At 37.3% G+C, this 19,988-nt stretch overlaps 1 protein-coding gene across 3 annotated transcripts in view; it reads right to left on the reverse strand.

The window, feature by feature from the left end:
• LOC149926042 (pikachurin-like) overlaps nucleotides 1-19,988 on the reverse strand; it is a 139,833-nt gene that overhangs the window by 17,096 nt on the left and 102,749 nt on the right. For 2 of the 3 annotated variants that reach the window (XM_090160735.1, XM_090160734.1), the window contains exons 3-6: nucleotides 18,964-19,515; nucleotides 4,477-4,678; nucleotides 2,908-3,052; nucleotides 987-1,176 (exon numbers count right to left, since the gene is read on the reverse strand). In XM_090160735.1, the coding sequence (XP_090016861.1) occupies nucleotides 987-1,176; nucleotides 2,908-3,052; nucleotides 4,477-4,678; nucleotides 18,964-19,515 (1,089 nt within the window). Of the gene's footprint in view, nucleotides 1-986; nucleotides 1,177-2,907; nucleotides 3,053-4,476; nucleotides 4,679-18,963; nucleotides 19,535-19,988 lie in introns of all 3 variants that reach the window. The other variant, XM_090160736.1, reaches the window with a different exon arrangement.

Here is a 19,988-nt window from a genome sequence, read left to right on the forward strand (position 1 = left end):
ACCGCAGATTCTGCCAAATCTCGGATAAAAATATGATATTCATCTAGCTATCCTGCTAATGTTATTCGGTTAAAACATGTACCTTCCCAGGATGATTTTTAAATAAATGTTTTGTAAGAAAAAATAGTGCTTTATGAAGGGCGTCAAATATTGATTTTCTTACAATATTTATTCTGTGAAATATAGTGAAATAAGTAAATATCCCTACGCGGTGTAATTTTTACATTTCGCAATAGACTTTTTCGTAAGATATCATGTTGTATCAAAAGCATCGTAGCTTGATAATTATCCGATGGAAAAATCATGATAATTATCAAATCGAAAGGAATGCGTATTTTTTTCCGATTTCACTAGCAATTGCAAGTTTAATGGCTAAATGAAGTAAGCGACACAGGCAATACAAGTTTGTTCAAAGCAATATTTTCGCAAGCTTCTACTGAATTACTCCTATATAACCATTGAACAGGTCTATTCTGGTTACGAATATAGGACAATTTCGTACATATTAAAAAAATCGGATAATTATTAAAAAAATCGGATAATTGTCAAAAGAATCGGATAATTATTAGAAAAATTGGATAATTATCAGAAAATCAGATAATTATAAAAAAATCGGATAATTGTCAAAAGAATCAGATAATTATTAGAAAAATTGGATAATTATCAGAAAATCGGGTAATTGTCAAAAGAATCGGATAATTATTAGAAAAATTGGATAATTATCAGAAAATCGGATAATTATAAAAAAAATCGGGTAATTGTCAAAAGAATCAGATAATTATTAGAAAAATTGGATAATTATAAAAAAATCGGATAATTATAAAAAAATCGGATAATTGTCAAAAGAATCGGATATTTATTAGAAAAATTGGATAATTATCAAAAAATCGGATAATTATAAAAAAAAATCGGATATTGATGATTCTTTGAAACCCTGATCAAAATCATAAGTATATAATATGTGTTCAAGGGTGGGCGCAATTTACCGATATCAAGTCCATCGCTGGCGTCGCCCCTGTTGCCTGACCGGAAGTCGTAGAGGCGTTTGTTGATCTCGAGCAGGCGGACGCATCCGTGGAACCCCCGGTCCATCTTGAGCCGCTCCTTTATGATCGTCGTGTTCGGAGAACCGCCCATGAAGAGACTCAAGCGGAACGTGATTCGGGAAAACAGACCCTGGTGACCAAAATTCTAATTAACAATTTCACTCGACGAAAAATGTCTATAGGGTAACCGCGTTATTTAGCAGCGTTGTTTCCAGAACCCGCTAGTTACCGTGATCCCCTACTTACGCTCCTCCCACCATTAAAAACCCTCCTTTTCCCCAATTTCATAACACCACCGAGAACGGTGGAAAGACGAAAAATGAACAACGACAAACGTTTGATATCCGTGATTAAACAAATATTCATTATTTTAATTTAAAGATCTAGCTTTCGTCAATCTAGACGATCTAGACTGTTGCGCCACTTTGTTTTTAATCGGAAGGTGACCAGTTTACAGGGCTCTTACTAGATCCCTAGGATAAAAAAATTAAAAAAAATTTCCTCAACGTCAATGATACAACTCCATAAATTGGAAATTGTTCCCTAAAGTACAATATTTTTTATTACATTCATACAGTGCCGGATTAAGTACTAGGCCTACTCCAAATTGTATCGTCAAGATTTGGACGAATTAACAATTACTCACAGAATATCTAAGCCTAGTACTATTTTATTTACCAGCTTTGTTTAAAGGCCCGCTGCCATGATCTCCTACTTAAGCCCCTCCCACAAATAAAAACACTCTTTTTTGTCCAAATTTTTAACACTGGTCATATAGTATCATTTGAAAGAACTATCTTTCATTTCGTCGTTTGTAAACATTAATTAAATGTTTTTTGCTATAAAGATTTATTTAAATTCTATGTTTAATTCTAATTTAAGTAATGAATGTTTATCTTTGGGGCCGGACCGCCCTCGGTGACCAGTTGACGTCACATATCGTATTTGGTCCCTACCCCTTTTCCGGTAATAACGAACCAGGGTCACACTAGAGGTTAAAACCCAGTTTAGGTCGGTTTGCATGCCAGTTTTGACCGTCGACGATAATTCTTGGTTCACACGCGCGAAATCGCTTCACCCCGGCTCGCTTATAGCTAAAGCTTAACGTCATTTCAAATTATGAACAGAATTTTGAAAATACTAAAATGTATCCCAAAACAATTAGTTAATCATGTTTACTATATATACAGTAATATTATTTGACACTATTTAGAACTTTATTCCCATTATTTTTTAAAAAATGATTAATTTTACTTCGTCGCCTGGTTGTTTTGAAAGCGATTCTAAGCGAACCGACTTGGACGAGTTGCTTCCCGAACCAACACGAAGCGATTTCTCACGCTGGTTTTGAAAACCTAGGATGATGGAAATTACGGAGAGGAAATTATAGGGTAGACTGGGTAGGTAGGCTTGGCAACGCTAAACCATTGAACTTAACACAATATAGACTACTAGCGGAAATAGTTTCAACTTTAGGAAATATTTTCGTCTGCTAGCTATTGGCACGCCACGTGTTATTATAGTTTTTACAATGAAACAAGAGACAAATAATGGTAAATATATATTGTTTAATTAGATATTACAATATTTTGCTACTAAAACCAAAGAAAAAACCGTTACTACTTCTTATTACGAACGTCTAGCAGACAAAATTATACGTACACCCATATATGTTAATCTAGTAACACTGCCTGCCGTAAGATGGCGCTACAGGCTTAGGTTAAAGATTTAGCTCAAGCTACGTGAGCGTAAGTGCGACAGGGAGCCCGTATTGGAATAATACAGTTTTCCCTTCCAGGATACGGGTCAACCAAGCGATTTTAGGGGTAAGTGTGAACCTGGCTTTAGCGAATTAACTGACCTTGGATCTGCCTTGCGTCTGTTTGCCATTGTTCAGTTGCATCCAGGCGTCCCATCGGTCTCGATACACGGTCAGATAGTTCCAGGAATGTAACACGACGGGCTGGTCACTCCGGACGATGCCTTCGCCCATTCCGCAATCGAACCTGCACCGCAGACAAACAGTGACGTATTAGCTGAAAACTATTCGTGAGTTCTGAACCGTTCAACCAGTCCCCATGCGCACTATTCGGCAAAAAAAATTCTAGAACTACCCAAATGCAAACTATTCGCAGACAAGAACCTCTTGTTGAACCGTTCGGAACCGTTCTAAATGGTACCTGCTCAAGAGCAAATACTGGTCGGAACTCAAGGTTGAAATCTCTAAAATTCGTCTGCACATCGGGCTGCGTACGTCAAATCGTACGAATCACAACTATTTGTACAAAAGTTCTGAACTATCCAGAACTTTTGCGTGACGTTACAGCTCAGTCCTAGGCCGTTCTCTTAACGGTTCAGAACTCACGAATAGTTTTCAGCTAGAATCAATCGTGTCCGAAGACGGCGAGGGTAGGGAACCAATGTGAAACCGAGCTGATCCGATGTTCTTAGGGGCGAAGGTGCTACTGCTAAAGAGTGAGGTGGTTTGGGAGTAATGCTAAGAATCGTCTCGAAATAAATGAATTCTTTGTGCTAGGAGCAACAAACACAAGGAGAACGCAGCTAGCCTTTAAACACGCTAAGGCAGTGTTGTGTACAAATTTCATTGGACGAGCCTTTACGCTGAATGTTTTACGGAAAGGGGGATGACAATTGCCGTATTTCCCCCTTCCGACGGCAGCAGGCCCTAAAGTGTCTAACCAATGAAAAATGTACGCAAGAATATGCACGACTTTTGACGGGTTGCGTTCTCCTTGTGTGGGGTGCTGTGTTTGTTGCTCCTAGCTTTGAGTCAGTTAGTTGAAATTAAACTAGAGAGCTCGGCTATCCGGATTTCAAAGAAAAACCTCGTATTCGCCAATTTTGTAAATTTCGGTCTCGTAGTAAATTTAAGTACATATGCAAAATGTACACCTTACGGTAATATATCAAAGCTGCAAAAAAAGTCTAAAAACAAATAAAAAATTTCCAATATAAAATATGGTGTTTACTAGGTTTTGTCGTGGGACAGCCGAGCAGCAACGATACGTTGGTGACCATTTACCAATGTAAGCTTTAAATACCGCGGAATCAGATTTTTCTAATATTATATGGATGGAAAAGGTCATTTTCAGCTCGGGAATGACCGGCGATGGATTTTCAAACTAGTCGCAATGTTTGAGACTGGAATAGAAATGGCGGGAACGGGTGAAATGGGAATTTTCGGGAACGGGTGTAACGGGAATTGCAAGAACGAGTGTAACGGGAATTGCGGGAACGAGTGGAGCGGGAATTGCGGGAATGGGTGGAACGGGAATTGCGGGAATGGGTGGAACGGGAATTGCGGGAACGGGTGGAACGGGAATTAGGATGAGAATGGAAATGTAATGAACGGGGAGAGGCGGGAATGGAAACGCTTCAAATGCAACTCTTTAAATTACGAGTCAATTACCTAAATTCAGCGAATCCTCTGTTGAGAGTGACAGCAATGAAGTCTCCCAGAAGGTCGAGTTTTTCTCCGCTGTAGAGAAGAATGCCATCCTGGATTTCGGGCCTGAACTCCAGCGTGATCTGCATAGACTTGTGCGCGTCCCTGAGGATTGGAAGGGTTAGGTACGACGTCCCTTTGAAACGAGGATACCGCACTTCCGTGGCTAACAGACGGGGAAAGACAAAAATAGATTAAATTTACTTTGTAACCCGGCCACCTGCTTAAAGGCATTAAAAGTCGCTCGATGGCTTGGGCCTAAGGTGGTGCCAAGGGTATAAGCGGATTATTATTACATAAGTGGGGAATCTGCGGTAGTTTTTGTTGAAATACATAGAAATTTTAAACCTTAAGTAAGCCTAACAGGTGGGGTGGCGAACTGGTTATCACTCTTGGCTAGCAGCTTGCAGCACTGAGTGAAGATTTGGAAACACTTCTTTCGCGTTGAGTTTGTAAGTTTCTCCCTGCTGGTTAGAAGGGTTTTTCCCGAGTTCTTCAGTTTCCCCTTTCCACGCCAAGGTTAACGGTAATAGTAAGTGTGGGCGCTATTGGCTCGAGTGGCGTGAAGGGCTCGCCACCACCCTCCTACGCATTGTAACCCGGTATTTGAATTCACAAGTCATTACATGTAGTTGATTTAGGCGTGTGTGGTTCCTTGGCTATTAGCTTAGCTGATTATTATTATTATTATTATTATTATTATTATTATAAGAGAGCCTGCTAGAACTGTCTTCGAATAATATGTAAGCAAGAACCTCGTAAATTAAATTAACACATTAAGTTTTATTCGATAGCTTAAGTGCAAAGTCCGTAAGTTGCGAGATCGTAGTTACTATGTTAGTTCTCTAACTTCTCTTATTTAAAAATAACGCCGCTTAAAACAACCGGCCAATGCCGCCTGCTGATCAGATAATGGAAGTTTTTTTGTTTTTATTAAAAGAAGAAAGGGCTGATTTGAGTCTGAGAAGACCGCGAGCCCGGCGAAGACACCATCTGATTAATCAGGGCGAGATATGTGTAACGGACGTGGAGACAAGGGTGGGGACACCCGTGGCGGAAGTATTCCGACCACCCGTTGGGGGATTGGTGGTCCTCCTCACACGGCCATCCACAAACTCTGCCTCCCGGACGCCTGGGATTACAGGAGTGAGCCACTACTCCCGGCGATAATGGAAGTTACCCTTTAAAATTAACTTAGAAGTTGATTATTATGTGTGTATTTATTGCCTTTCCGCGAATATCATTAAATTGTCGCCATCTAGTAGAAACAAAAGAAACTTTCGGAAATATATATAACAGATAATTACAGAACTATGGTCTTAGTTTTATGTTTACAGAATTTTTATTTCATTATTCGATTCTAAATGTATCTAATGGACGGTTAAATAAATGTGGGTGGAATTTTGAACCGTCGCTACGTTATCTAGGGAGTGAACACCTGGTTGGTTGATATCTGAGCATGCGCAGACACCGTTTTTGCCTGTCGCCGTTAAACAAATATACATGGTAGACGTAAATCAAGGTTCCTAGAAAACACGAGTGACGTCGCCGTAGTTTTATTTATTTTTAACATAAGTAACATAATATTGAAATTATAATACAATGGAATATAATATTATTAAATACAGTATTATGAAATATAATATTATGAAATACAGTATTATGAAATATAATATTATGAAATACAGTATTATGAAATATAATAGATTATAAAATATATTAATTTGAAATATAAAAGATTCTAAAATATATTAATATGAAATATAATAGATTTTAACATATATTAATATGAAATATAATAGATTTTAACATATATTAATATGAAATATAATAGATTTTAACATATAATATTATGAAATATAATAGATTTTAACATATAATATTAAGAAATATAATAGATTTTAACATATAATATTAAGAAATATAATAGATTTTAACATATAATATTAAGAAATATAATAGATTTTAACATATAATATTATGAAATATAATAGATTTTAACATAATATTATGAAATATAATAGATTTTAACATATAATATTATGAAATATAATAGATTTTAACATATAATATTATGAAATATAATAGATTTTAACATATAATATTATGAAATATAATAGATTTTAACATATAATATTAAGAAATATAATAGATTTTAACATATAATATTATGAAATATAATAGAGTTTAACATATAATATTATGAAATATAATAGATTTTAACATATAATATTATGAAATATAATAGATTTTAACATAATATTATGAAATATAATAGATTTTAACATATAATATTATGAAATATAATAGATTTTAACATATAATATTATGAAATATAATAGATTTTAACATATAATATTATGAAATATAATAGATTTTAACATATAATATTATGAAATATAATAGATTTTAACATATAATATTATGAAATATAATAGATTTTAACATATAATATTATGAAATATAATAGATTTTAACATATAATATTATGAAATATAATAGATTTTAACATATAATATTATGAAATAATAGATTTTAACATATAATATTATGAAATAATAGATTTTAACATATAATATTATGAAATATAATAGATTTTAACATATAATATTATGAAATATAATAGATTTTAACATATAATATTATGAAATATAATAGATTTTAACATATAATATTATGAAATATAATAGATTTTAACATATAATATTATGAAATATAATAGATTTTAACATATAATATTATGAAATATAATAGATTTTAACATATAATATTATGAAATATAATAGATTTTAACATATAATATTATGAAATAATAGATTTTAACATATAATATTATGAAATATAATAGATTTTAACATATAATATTATGAAATATAATAGATTTTAACATATAATATTATGAAATATAATAGATTTTAACATATAATATTATGAAATATAATAGATTTTAGCATATAATATTATGAAATATAATAGATTTTAACATATAATATTATGAAATATAATAGATTTTAACATATAATATTATGAAATATAATATATTATAAAATCATATCGATCCATGTTAGTTTTAGGTCATGGTGGAATTAGAAATAAAATAATATTATTTTTACGAAGAATTACCCGTGAAAAGGTTTAAAAATATAAATTGAAATTTTGTTTTTTCGTATTATAAGCTTCGAGCTTAGGAAATATATGTAAAGAAAAAGCAGACAACTTTTGAATTTCTAGGTTTTTCGGTTGAGCTTTCAGCAGACAGCTTTCCTATATTCAAATTAAACCTCGGTCGGTAGGCGGCGATACTTATGACCAAAATTTAAACTACGCACGAAGCCTATAGAGACGTTTCGAACCGCGGCTCGTCGTTCTATAATTATATTAAATATAATATAATATATTATAATACAATATAATATATTATATTAAATATACTATAATATATTATAATACAATGTAATATAATAGATTACAAAAAATAATGAAAAATGAAAGGATATAAAATTAAATTAAATTAAACTGAAATTGAAAATTGCTGGTTTATCTAATTTAAAATTGGGCGACTTTTACTTCAACGTATCGTTTGAGAATATTTAAAAAGGAACGACAGACAAATGAAAGTAAACTATATGCCCCCTCTAATTCAGTCTTCCGAAAACACGAACTCCAGAGACGTCACTCGCGACTGCGCAGGAGGAGAAAGAGAAAAAGAAACGTTTTCAAGAGAGGAGCAACATTTTTTCCCGAATGCGCCCCCGTTGGATGTAAATCACGATCCCTGATCGTTATATTTCTGAAATAAAGACATTGTAACCCGGCCACCTGAATTAAAGGCTTTAAAAGTCGCTCGATGACTTAGGCCTAGGGTGGTGCCTTGGGTATTAGCCTAGCTGATTATTATTATTATTATTAAAATGCTCGTTTAACTAGAATTTCAGCTTTAACTTCGATCTCGTTAAATTAAAAAAAATGATTAATAAGCCAGTTTCAATTATGGCAGAAGCATGTACGTTGACTTCATACCTCAGCGTGACCTCGGTGACCTAGGACGTCAGCTTAGGCTTTCCCTCGTTGTGAAAAGACCCGTAATAGTTATTTTTGAAATAGATAGATGGCGGTTATTGAAACTAGCTCTTTACCATAAACGTAGAAAACAATAGAAATAAGATCAGTGCATATTGAAGTCGGTAAGGCTGGCTGCCTTGAGGTTCTCAACCCCCACTTCCGAGGCTGGGAAGCCTATTCTATTTTACCGTCGTTGCAGTTGTACACACTCACGCTGTGATAAAAATTATACAGATTGCAAATAACGCAAGATATTTGGATGGGATAATATTTATTTCATCCTAACTATTCCATAGAGCGCGAAGCTATGGGAGTTCTTACGCCATCTACTACCCCATGTAAGCACTAAAAATTCTTACTTAAAATAAAGTGAACCCAGTCCTGCGTACGTAAAAGAGGTTGTACTCGCGGCAAAGGACAGGGGCATGTGACAGCCAAGTGTCCATACAAATAATCAGTTTGTCATTCATATCAGAAGCGTGCAGAAGTAAAGCACTGAAGAAGGAAGGTGGACAAGCGAATCACATTTCCGAGCAAGAGGGCCATTTTTCTGAATATGACGTATTCAATGTAAGCGCTACCAAGAAAAATTATAACCGATATGCAGTAGCGGACTGGGTCTGCTATTTTGGGCTGCCAGAAGACAAAGGGCCCCAGCTTTAACAACTATAACACTATCATGTTTGAGGGGCTCACTTCATGAACGGTCTAAGGGGCCCACCTGCCATCGGGCAGGTTCACTCTATGGCCAGTCCGACACTGCCGATATGTACCGATATCAAGAAAGGACCAGTCATCATTTGAACCATACAGGATCAAATGTACAGTTAATGGTGTGTACACTGAGATGGAGGTCGATACGCGATCGGCCTTCACGCTTATATCACGACATAAGGCTGAAGGTATGATCAAAATGGACACCGCTAACACGTCTGGCATTCAACTAGAGTCTTTTTCGGGTCATCAGATCGAAAACATACTCTCCATTATTGTGTACGAAGGAAAGGGTCCAACACTCTGCGGCAGATCTTGGATTTCGTCATCTCTACCAACTCTTTAAGAAATTAACTCTGAAGCAAATAACGTACTTAGTATTTCCAATTCTGAATATTCGTTGCAGACTGTCCTGGCCAAGCGCCAAAACGTCTTCGAATCGGAACCCAGATGGTGTCTAAAAGGTGTAAAAGTGCATCTACATCAAAAAGCAGGAGTCGAACCAGGATTCTTTAAAGCGACAACAGTTCCCTATGCCTACAAGGACAAAGTGGATGGAGAACTGACAAGGTTAGCAGAAACCAACATCATATCTCCGGTTCCATATGCTCAATCAGCTGGATGCAAAATATTCACTAGGCTTGATATGCGAGATTCGTATAGCTAGTTCTCGAGAATATATTTATATTTAAGTAGAATGACAATCACACATGTTTCAATTTCGTTGGAAAACATAAGGTTAATAATAATAATAATCAGCTAGGCTAATACCCAAGACACCACCTTAGGCCTAAGTCATCAAGCGACTTTTGAAGCCATTAATTCAGGTGGCCGGGTTATAATGCGTAGGAGGGTGGTGGCAAGCCCTGCATGCCACGTGTTCGAGCCAACAGCTTCCTACACTAACTATTACCGTTAACCTTAACACGTTTTTATGGAAGGGGAAACCGAAGATCTCGGGGTAAAACCCCTTAAACCAGTGAGGAGAGAACTTGCAAACTCTACGCAGAAGGAGTTGTTCCGAGTTTTCACCCAGTGCCACAAGCTGGGATCGAACCCGGCTCCTCTTGCTGCGAGGCGAAAGTGCTAACCACTCCGCCACCCCACCCAGAGAGCCAATGATATACCGGGTTGATTTGATTGATATTAAAGCAACTGTCGGCTCTATCATTGCCACCTGTATTATGAAATGGCCCCCGTTATTAGAGATGGCCATGAATCTATCCGATTCTTCGAAAAAAGCAACTTTACTGGAGAGCGTGGTGCCATCTATTTATGGCAAAGGAAACTAAAATTTAAAATATCCAAATGGTACCGTCGTCAGTAAGCCATTGTATAGTATTATATTTAGATCTCTTATACTCTATTTAGTCGACTTTAACCTAAATTATAAATCCCAATCCCATATAAAATATATTGTTTAAAATTACTGTAATTTATGTTATTGATCAATTTACAAACGAGCCAATCAACGCGAGGGGTACCTTTAAGTACCCGCCTTTTGGGTCAAAATATAGCTTAACTATCTTGTTTTTATTTCGACGGTAGCGACATCTGTCTAAAAAAAGAGATACTTCACGTCGAGCCGACACTTGCTTTAAAGCGAAGGATCATACTGAGGTGGATTGCAGGAGAAACGCTCAAAATTGTCGGAACATTATCACTGACAACTTGTGAGTATAAGCTAAGACCATTTACACCTGGACTGCAATGCCAACGTTATAACTCCGATTTCAGAGTGTCCGCTACAAAACACCCCCAAGTGGAGAAAATCCGCGATAGTAATCCACAAACATGCAGCAACCCCCCCCCCTATTTTTATCCCCCTTCTTTAGGAGGCGAACGGTTCGCGCTCTCTTCCGCTGTTTTGCTCTTGACGCTGTAAATATCGGGCGAAAATTGGAGGACGCGAAGTGTCGAGGTTAACGGTAATAGTTGGTGTAGTGAGCTGTTGACTCGATCGCGTGGCATGCAGGGCTTGCCACCACCCTCCTACGCATTGTAACCCGGCCACCTGTTTAAAGGCATTTTAAGTCGCTAGGTGACTTGGGCCTAAAGCTTGTTTTCCACTAGTGCGCATCATAATGTTATTTTCTTTACGCGCGTAAAAACGTTTGAAGGTTTCAAAGCTGAGAAACGCGTCGTTGCGCGCGCCAGTGGAAAACAAGCTTTAGGTGGTGCCTTGGGTATTAGCCTAGCTGATATTTTTAAGCATAAACTGAACTGAACTTCTACGTATTTCGTGACGAATGAGCTACATATGCAGCAAGCGTAGCTTATTTTATAGAAAGGCCTATTGGATTTTGAAATCGAATACGTGTGAATGTCCGACTACCGGCTCACGTTCCATTTTTGTGGCCTGGATACTTCTCTCGTTATATACTTTTGGCAGTACGTAAGCATTACGACCACAGTTGTCGGGAAGCAACAACTAAACATCAAACGCTGTCGATCGCCCTCAAGCATTGCAAACTAACTCCTCGACTTCGTACGAAATTACTTTTCCTTTTAACAGTCGTCTGTTTCGCTGAGCTCCGAAGGCGAACATCAAAAGGAGAGCTTCAACACGAAGTAGGCGGAGCGCATCGAAAACGCAAAGACCCGAAAACGCGAACGGATAATAATGCATTGAGCAACAGAATCAATACGATGCTCTCTGCGCCGTTGTTTTTTCGTAGTAATTGATCTTTAATCTCGCCGCTCTACCTTGCAACCATCGAACCAGAAGAAAGAGATAACCAACCGGCAAACAATTTCGACTTTTGTTGGCCCGGGGGGGGGGGAGACCCATTATTTCCACGCTGGGCATCTTCTCAAAATTAAAACTCAGATCATGAGCGACTAGAGTCTAAGGGTGCACTATAGAACCAGCGTTGGGTATTTTCACACGATAAAAGCTCAGCTCGCGAGCGACTTAAAGATAAGGACGCTCTTTAGAATTGGCGTTGAGCATTAAAAAAATGTTCGGCTAGTGAGCACCTCGAAAAAATAGGCGCTCTCTAAAATTGGCGTTGGGCATTTTCACAAAATTAAAAGCTCAGCTCGCGAGCGACTTGAGGATAAGGACGCTCTTTAGAATTGTCGTTGTTGAGCATTTTCAAAAAAAGGTCAGCTCGTAAGCAACTCGAAGATAAGGGCGCTCTCTTGAATTGGAATTGGGCATTTTCACACAAATAAAAGCTCAACTTCCAAAAGAATCGAGACTGAAGGAGCTTTCTAGAACCAGCGTTGGGCAGTTTCACAAAATAAAAGGCTCAGCTAGCGAGCGACTCAAGGTTAAGCGTGCTTTTTAGAATTGGCGTTTGGCAGTTTCACGAAATAAAAAGCTCAGCTCCCAACCGAACCAAGTCCAAGGGCACTCTCGAGAATTGGCATTCACTGATTCACAAATAACTTTCAAATATTTACAACGATGCCCAGCATTTAGAGGTAAGAATTTCATATTATTTATTAAATAACTATGATGTAGTTGAATCTTCGAGCAAGTTCAGTGGGAGGCATACAATTGAATCTTACGGCAGAATTGCTACACTTACCGTTTATTACCGTTTACAAACAGCTTCACTGAAAATGCACCGATTGAAATCAAATTTCAACCTTCTCCCCTTGTTCAGAAACTATGTTTAAATTTTTAAAGCCTTCTGTAAAGCTTTCACGGTACACAGACGAGACCAACATGTTTTCGACTTATTTTTATGGAAACTGGAAACTAAAAACAAGAGGAAACCCCCTTAAACCTATGAGAGAACAGTGACACAAAAATGGACTACAAAATTTAAAGGGCTCGTAAAAATATTTTAATAAAAATATGTCAATATTAAAGTAATACAGTTGACCATCGTTATTCGTAAAAACAGTTGTTTCTATACTCAGTTGCAGGCTAAGAAGAATAAAATATAAAACCGGTAGTACAATAAGAGCAAGAATACCTTACATCATTTCCGCTTACTCGTCCTCGCGAAGTTTTAATTTGACCACTTCACGGTCAAATTTGAAATTGGAATCTTTCTATTTAAGTTTCAGGTCGCCTGAATTTTTAACGAGTAAAAATATTCAAGTAATCAGAAGTGACTTTATTTGATATGAGAAAAAAATTGTTTTGAATTATTTTAAAACTTTAAAATAAAACGATTTAAATAAATTTCGCGTCAGTTTTAGGAATTAAGAAATTTGCGCTTTTAAAATCTGAACATATATATTATTTTATTTTATCCTAATTATTTCTATAAATACTTTAATTTAATAAAGAACAATTATTAAACACAATTATGAAACTTAAAAATAAAAGTTTGATTGGTATGTAATATTTCTATTACCAGGTAGAATTTTCTTATGGAGCTTGAGTGCAAAATCTATTTGTGGTGAGATCAATGTAAACAGACAACTAACGCCATCTACAGACCTGTGAATGAAGTTTCGCGGATGGTTTTTATTGATGCCGACCCCTTTAGTAGTCTCGGGTTACATTTATTTTGAAAATAAATAACATAAAGAAATAGGCATTTCTATAAAATAACGTGGCCTTCTTGTTAACTGTTTTTTCCCCCCACTTCTACAATGCTTCACAAGTTCTGCCACTAAAGAGAGGTAATGAATTCAATTCATCCCTATAGCTTGACTGCACTATCTCAAGAACAAATTGGGCAGTCGTAGCGAATTTATGGAAACCTATTATCATTATTAATGATAGCTCGCTGAGCAGACTCATCCACTCACTTGCTCCTTCACGCTCTGCCAAGCTCAGTTCAACTAATCAAATTACAATATTATTGTAGTTTACGTTCTTCGTAAAAAGGAAATTTTCGATTAATGCTCATAAAAGAGGTCAGTAGTATTGTTTTACCAGCGAAAATGTACTGCGTAAGCTGACATCAAACGCTCAGAATTGCTCAAAAATGAGCTAATCGTGCCCAGCCTTTACCTAGGGTTTTGGTATAAAGGCACGGATTTTTGTCATGGTCTTACAGTAATAAGGTTTAATTAAATTACGGAGGACTCATGAGGCACATGAATTTTAATTGAAATTTATTAAAACAATTAAAAACATATATACAACTTAGATATTACAAAGCCGGACACAAAAATATAGCGCTGAATCTGAACAAACGCTCAGAAACGAGCTAATCGTGCCCAGCCTTTACCTAGGGTTTTGGTGTTCATCACCCGAAAATGTACCTCTCAATCCGACAACAATCGCTCAGAAAGTCTCAAAAACGAGCTAATGGTGCCCATCCTTTACCTAGGGTTTTGGTGTTCACCACCCAAAAATATACCGCTCAATCTGAACAAACACTCAGAAACGCTCAAAAATGAGCTAATCGTGCCCAAACCTAGTCTAAGTTTTTGACTTTCACCACCCAAAAATGTAACGCTCAATCGGAAAGAAAACACGGAGGAGCGCTTGAAATTGAGCGCAGTGTGCCCAGCCTCTAGGTAGGCTCTTGGTTTTCATTCAGGCGTACGTGCCTAGTTTCCGATAAGGCGGGCACGCGGTCAAACGGACGTATTTTCGAGTTGTATTTACTGGGCATCCTCTGTTTTTCGTAGATCTTTCGATTAGATCAAGGCTCTGTAATCGGGAATGGTCAATTCGCAACAGCGCAGGGAGAAAGAGTTGATGGCAAATTAAATGACCACGTTTTGCCGTTTTGTTCCGTACGCCTGGATTCCTTCTCGAAAATTGGGTTGACTTGGCAGCGCGTAAAAAATACCTTTCACCAGAAGCGTATAAGATGCCGTCTACGAGAAAAGTAACCATAAAAAAATTTAACATATTGAAGCAACGTAGAATTGGGGTGAAGTCGAGTGATGTACTACTTATTTTTTTGGCCACGTCTACTAAACAATGCGTGGCGCCCTCTGTTGTCTGAAATCGGACTACAAAGGTCTTTATTTTTTAATTTGAAGTATTACATAATATATTTATAGTTATTAAATAATTTCAATGATAAACTTCAATTTGAAGGGAATATAACCTCAAGTCGTTTTTTAGGTTTTTTATACTTTTTTATGTAAGCAATTTAGGCGGGAAGTCACTAAACAGCACCAAATATATCTGAAGTCATAGGAGGGAGCGGTAAATGGTCGAAGTTTGGTGTTCCACACCTAAAACCTGGGGTTATATTCCCTTTAAATAACAATTATTATAAAGATTTTATTCTTATACTTAACAATTACATAAAAATATAGATAAATAATTAAAATACAATATGAATTTCCAATACAATACTGTTGACTGTTTATAAATACGAACATATTGTTCAATTATGCTCCGCCCAAAAAAAATGGCAAAGCAGGGCGTCATGGAAACGGGGAGTATCTTTTTGATTGTTTTCTATTGTTTCGATACATTCTTGATAAATTATATTTTTCTCGAGGTAGATGGTTAATAGGCGAAACTATAAAGTCCAGAGGGGCTGAAAAGAGGGTAGGTCACGTGACTTTGTGGAGAACTGCAGCGTCATCTATCCTAAGAAATACGAACTATTATTCATTTTAATTTGCTAATGGTGGTTTAAATTTTGATCGATTATCTATTAATTATTATTATTTAAAACACTGTAATAGAAAAGTGGAAGTTAATTAGCTGTCTGCAGTATTTGGAAGTAATAATGTTTTTCTTTAACGTCGCACGGCCAACTATGAACACGAGTTACCGAATCGAAGTTGGCTGTGAAAAGGTAGTCACGTGATTTTGTTTTCCCATTTTAACAAGTTGGTTAATACCAAATTTACTTTATAGTTTCGCCTATTCTCTCTCAACTAGTTGTGTTTTTCTAGTCTCGAACGACGACGACGATGAAGTGGTTTTTATAATATAGATAGATGATATTTTCCCACTTTTTTTGAGATACACAAATCGGTATCGACCCAAGGCCTTAGACACCAGCACACAATAACTGATTAATCAGGGCGAGATAAAAGTAACGGCCATGCCAACGGGGGGATACGTGGGGACAGGGGTGGAGGATTGGTGGTCGTCCTCACAGGCCATCCACAAACTCTGCCTCCCAGACGCTTGGGATTACAGGAGTACGCCACTACTCCCGGCGATATTTTCCCACTTGCCAACAATCTATTGGGCCGTAGCTGCTCCTTCAAAACGGGACGCCATCTAGGGAGGGAACACCCGATTGGTTGATATTTGAGCATGCGCAGACAAACAAATATCTCTGGTAGACGTAAATCATCATTCCTCATGGAGCAAGTGGCGCCATCTAAATTCACTAACCGGTATAACCCTGAAGTAAAGGATTGCTAATGCTCGTCCAACTACAAATTTAGCTCTAGCTTTGAACACGTTTAATTAAAACGCCAATAGACCTTTATATGAATTCCTAGCTAGACAGGCCAAACACTTTCACAAAGACCACATAGCGCTACTTCAGAAGGACTTGGCAACAGGGTTGCCACAGTTTTTTCACAACCAAATTCCCTGAATTTTCTTGGTTTTCCCTATCTTATTTTGTGCCAAGATTTTTTATTTTTTAACTTATATTTTGGTAAAAGTTTCCTATTTGCAACCGAAATTAAATTCAATGATTTTTATACCCATATTCAACTTCCCTGACTTTTCCAGGTACCATGGAATCTTAATTATTCTGTGGTTATCAAAAGTCTGCTCATTCCTAATTGATTGGTAATATTCGGAAACGTCAGTGCATCACCCATAAAGTCAATTTTCAAAATATAGCTAAGGTAGCCTACGTGAAGATAGTATATTTCCAAATATAGTAAGTCCATAACTGAACTATTGACAAAATCAATGAGATATAGTTGGGTAACTGTTTATAACTGTTTGTATAAAATTATAACCGTTAAATGACTCAATGAGTAGGATTTTGATCTTAAATCCACTATTTATTCAGATAACTAGGTTGGCAGGTTTTCCGGATAATTTCTTTTTTGAGCCTCCCTGGATCATGAAAAATCGGGCCAAGCCTTCTGTCTCTCTATACACAAAAGTAAATAATCACAGAAGTAGTATTTTATAGAATGGTTTATTATTAATTGAATTAATTATCGTCGACTTGAAAAACGGTAGAAATGAGCTCAGTGCCTATCGAAGTCGGTGCGGGTGACAGCCATGTGTGGGAGTGGTTAGCACTTTCGCCTCGCCGCAAGTGGAGTAGGGTTCGATCCCAGTTTGTGGCACTGGTGGAGAATTCGGAACAACTCCTTCTGCGTTGAGTTTGCAAGTTCTTTCCCCACTGTTTAAAGGGGATTTCCTCGAGCTCTTCGGTTTCCCCTTACATAAAAACTTGTTGAGGTTAGCGGTAATAGTTAGTGTAGGGAGCTGTTGGCTCGCGTGGCATGCAGGGCTTGCCACCACCCTCCTACGCATTGTAACCCGGCCACCTGAATTAAAGGCTTTAAAAGTCGCTTGATGATTAGGTGGATAGTGACTATGTTGAAAGATTTTTAGCCAAATCTATGGTTAAACTTTTATCATTATTAAAAATGGCGCGAAATTTGAATTTAAAAAAAACCGCAGCGTTAACAATAAATCAAAGGTTAAAAGAATGAATAATCCGTCGATACCAAGTCACCAAGCATACATCACACTAAAAATTTACATTTTACAGTTTTTTACTGTCAGGAAATGTAGAATGGACTGTGAAAATATTCCAATTTATTTTTAAGAACATGCTATTAAAATTATTTCAATATCTATAGATAAATCGAAAACGTACTAAATAAGTGTAAAATATTTGGAAACGTATTTTCGCAATTTAAAATCCGAAACGTACTAAAAAAGGACAATAGGCCTTTTTATATAGTAGCATTGGCCTTCTTGTTTTAATGTTGCTGCTGCGTCACGGGTGACGTATCGATGACGTTTTACTACGAAACGCCTTGGACATAAGAGCAGAAGTAAATGAAGTTATCGAAATAGCGCTCAGAATCGGAGGGCGATTTCCTTATATTATGAAAATGATGAGAAAATTAAATCAAAGAAAGCTAATTTCCATCCCCGTCTTTTGACGCGATAAATTTCACTTGGGAATTGTGGGTATAGCTATTTTGTATAAAAATGGTTTCATAAAAACAAAATCTTTTTTTTTTCGGCCTAGAAGCGCGCAAAATTTCAAATTCGAGGTAAAAATATTTAACTTCATAAGGCAAACCCCTACAGCATGGGGAGTATAGTAGTCTGATAACTTCGGTTCATTTACTTTTGATAAGAGTAAATAGTTATTTTTATAAATTCAGCTTGCCCAAATTGTTTTTATGTGGCTCTTACGCCACGATGTCATAGCTTTATTAGAATAGTTTTGACACGCGCGGGTTGCAGGCACACGTGAAAATCCTGGGTTTATCGCGCCCGAAGCGCGCGCTCGTAATATTACCAAAGTTAAAGCTGTGACGTAGTAGCTACATTCAAACAAGAAGGCCACGGTAATTTATAAAAACACCTATTCGACGAGGCACCATGTTTTTAAGCATAAACTGAATTGAACTTCTACGTATTTCGTGACGAATAAGCTACATTAAAACAAGTTCAGCGAGCGCTGCTTATTTTTTGCAAAGGCCTATTGGATCTGCCGCAGCACCACTGCTTCCCCCTCGCGTGCCCGGGGAATAACTCGACCATGATGTCCCCGTTTTTCTTCGTTAGAAGAAGGGTTTAGAGCGAGCGTATTTGCGGAAGTAAATAAGGGGCGGATCACTTACGGTATTCGCAGAAGAAGCCTCTCCTTCCCAGCGGGCAGCGACACCTGGCGACTTGTTTTCTCTGGTTCACAACACAAACACCGCCAGACTCGCACTCGAAATCGCGGCACGAATGGAACTGCACCTGGTTGGGGGGCGTCGAGGGCGGCTCCTGGTGGCGGGCGTCGGCGTAGTCCTCGTCTTCGTAGTCGGCGTACGAGTCCTCGTAGGCCTCGGCGCTGTCGAACGACCCGTACTCGTCCGCCGTTTTTAATTTTCCCGGCGCGGAGGCCGAGTTCGTTTTCACGTTATTATCCATTTCGTGATTGTACGTTTTCTGTTGCAAGTAACGGCCGACTTTTTGGCGTTCGTCGTCCTCGTAGATGGCGCCATCGGCGTCGAAAGCCTCCAGGACGCGATTGTTTCCATTGGAACGGAGAGCGCCGTCGCTCGACTTTAAAGGTAAAGGCTGCGGAAGAGGTAAAATCCGTTTACCGTTCACGGACCTCGAGTAAGTTAAATTGCCTTTGCTTCTCTTGTCGTTCGTCACGTTACCGCTCAGATTGGAGTTCTCTGAAAGTAGACCAAATTTCTATAAAATCTTTATTTCTAATCGACTTTCTGGCGAAACCAACGAAGTGCGATACTGACCGAAACGCGTTCGGGGACCGAGAATAAACGACGCTAGATTTACTCTTTTAGGCACAAAACGTTAACATAGATGGCGTTCGGAGGCGTAAAAGAGTAACACTAAAAATCAAAAGCGGACGACGTACGCGAGGGAAGGGATTGTAAACTCTGCAGTCGTCAATTCTCAGATACTTATACACATTCTTGGTTCTGCGCAAATTCAGTGATCAGACGCGACATCTACCGTCAGAAAAGAGACACGTTTAGCGTTAAATTTGTTCATCTTTTTACTATCGTACTAGAGATCCACGTTAAGTTGTAAATAAACTGATTTAAAGCGGGGTTGGGAAAAAACCTATTTCTTAATTTTTTAAATAAAAAAATCTAGTTAAAACCACTAATAAAAAAATGCTCAA

The sequence above is a fragment of the Leiobunum rupestre genome, chromosome 10 (genome assembly GCF_980474605.1).
Source record: "Leiobunum rupestre chromosome 10, qqLeiRupe1.1.hap1, whole genome shotgun sequence".
Classification (NCBI taxonomy): Eukaryota; Metazoa; Arthropoda; class Arachnida; order Opiliones; family Sclerosomatidae; genus Leiobunum; species Leiobunum rupestre.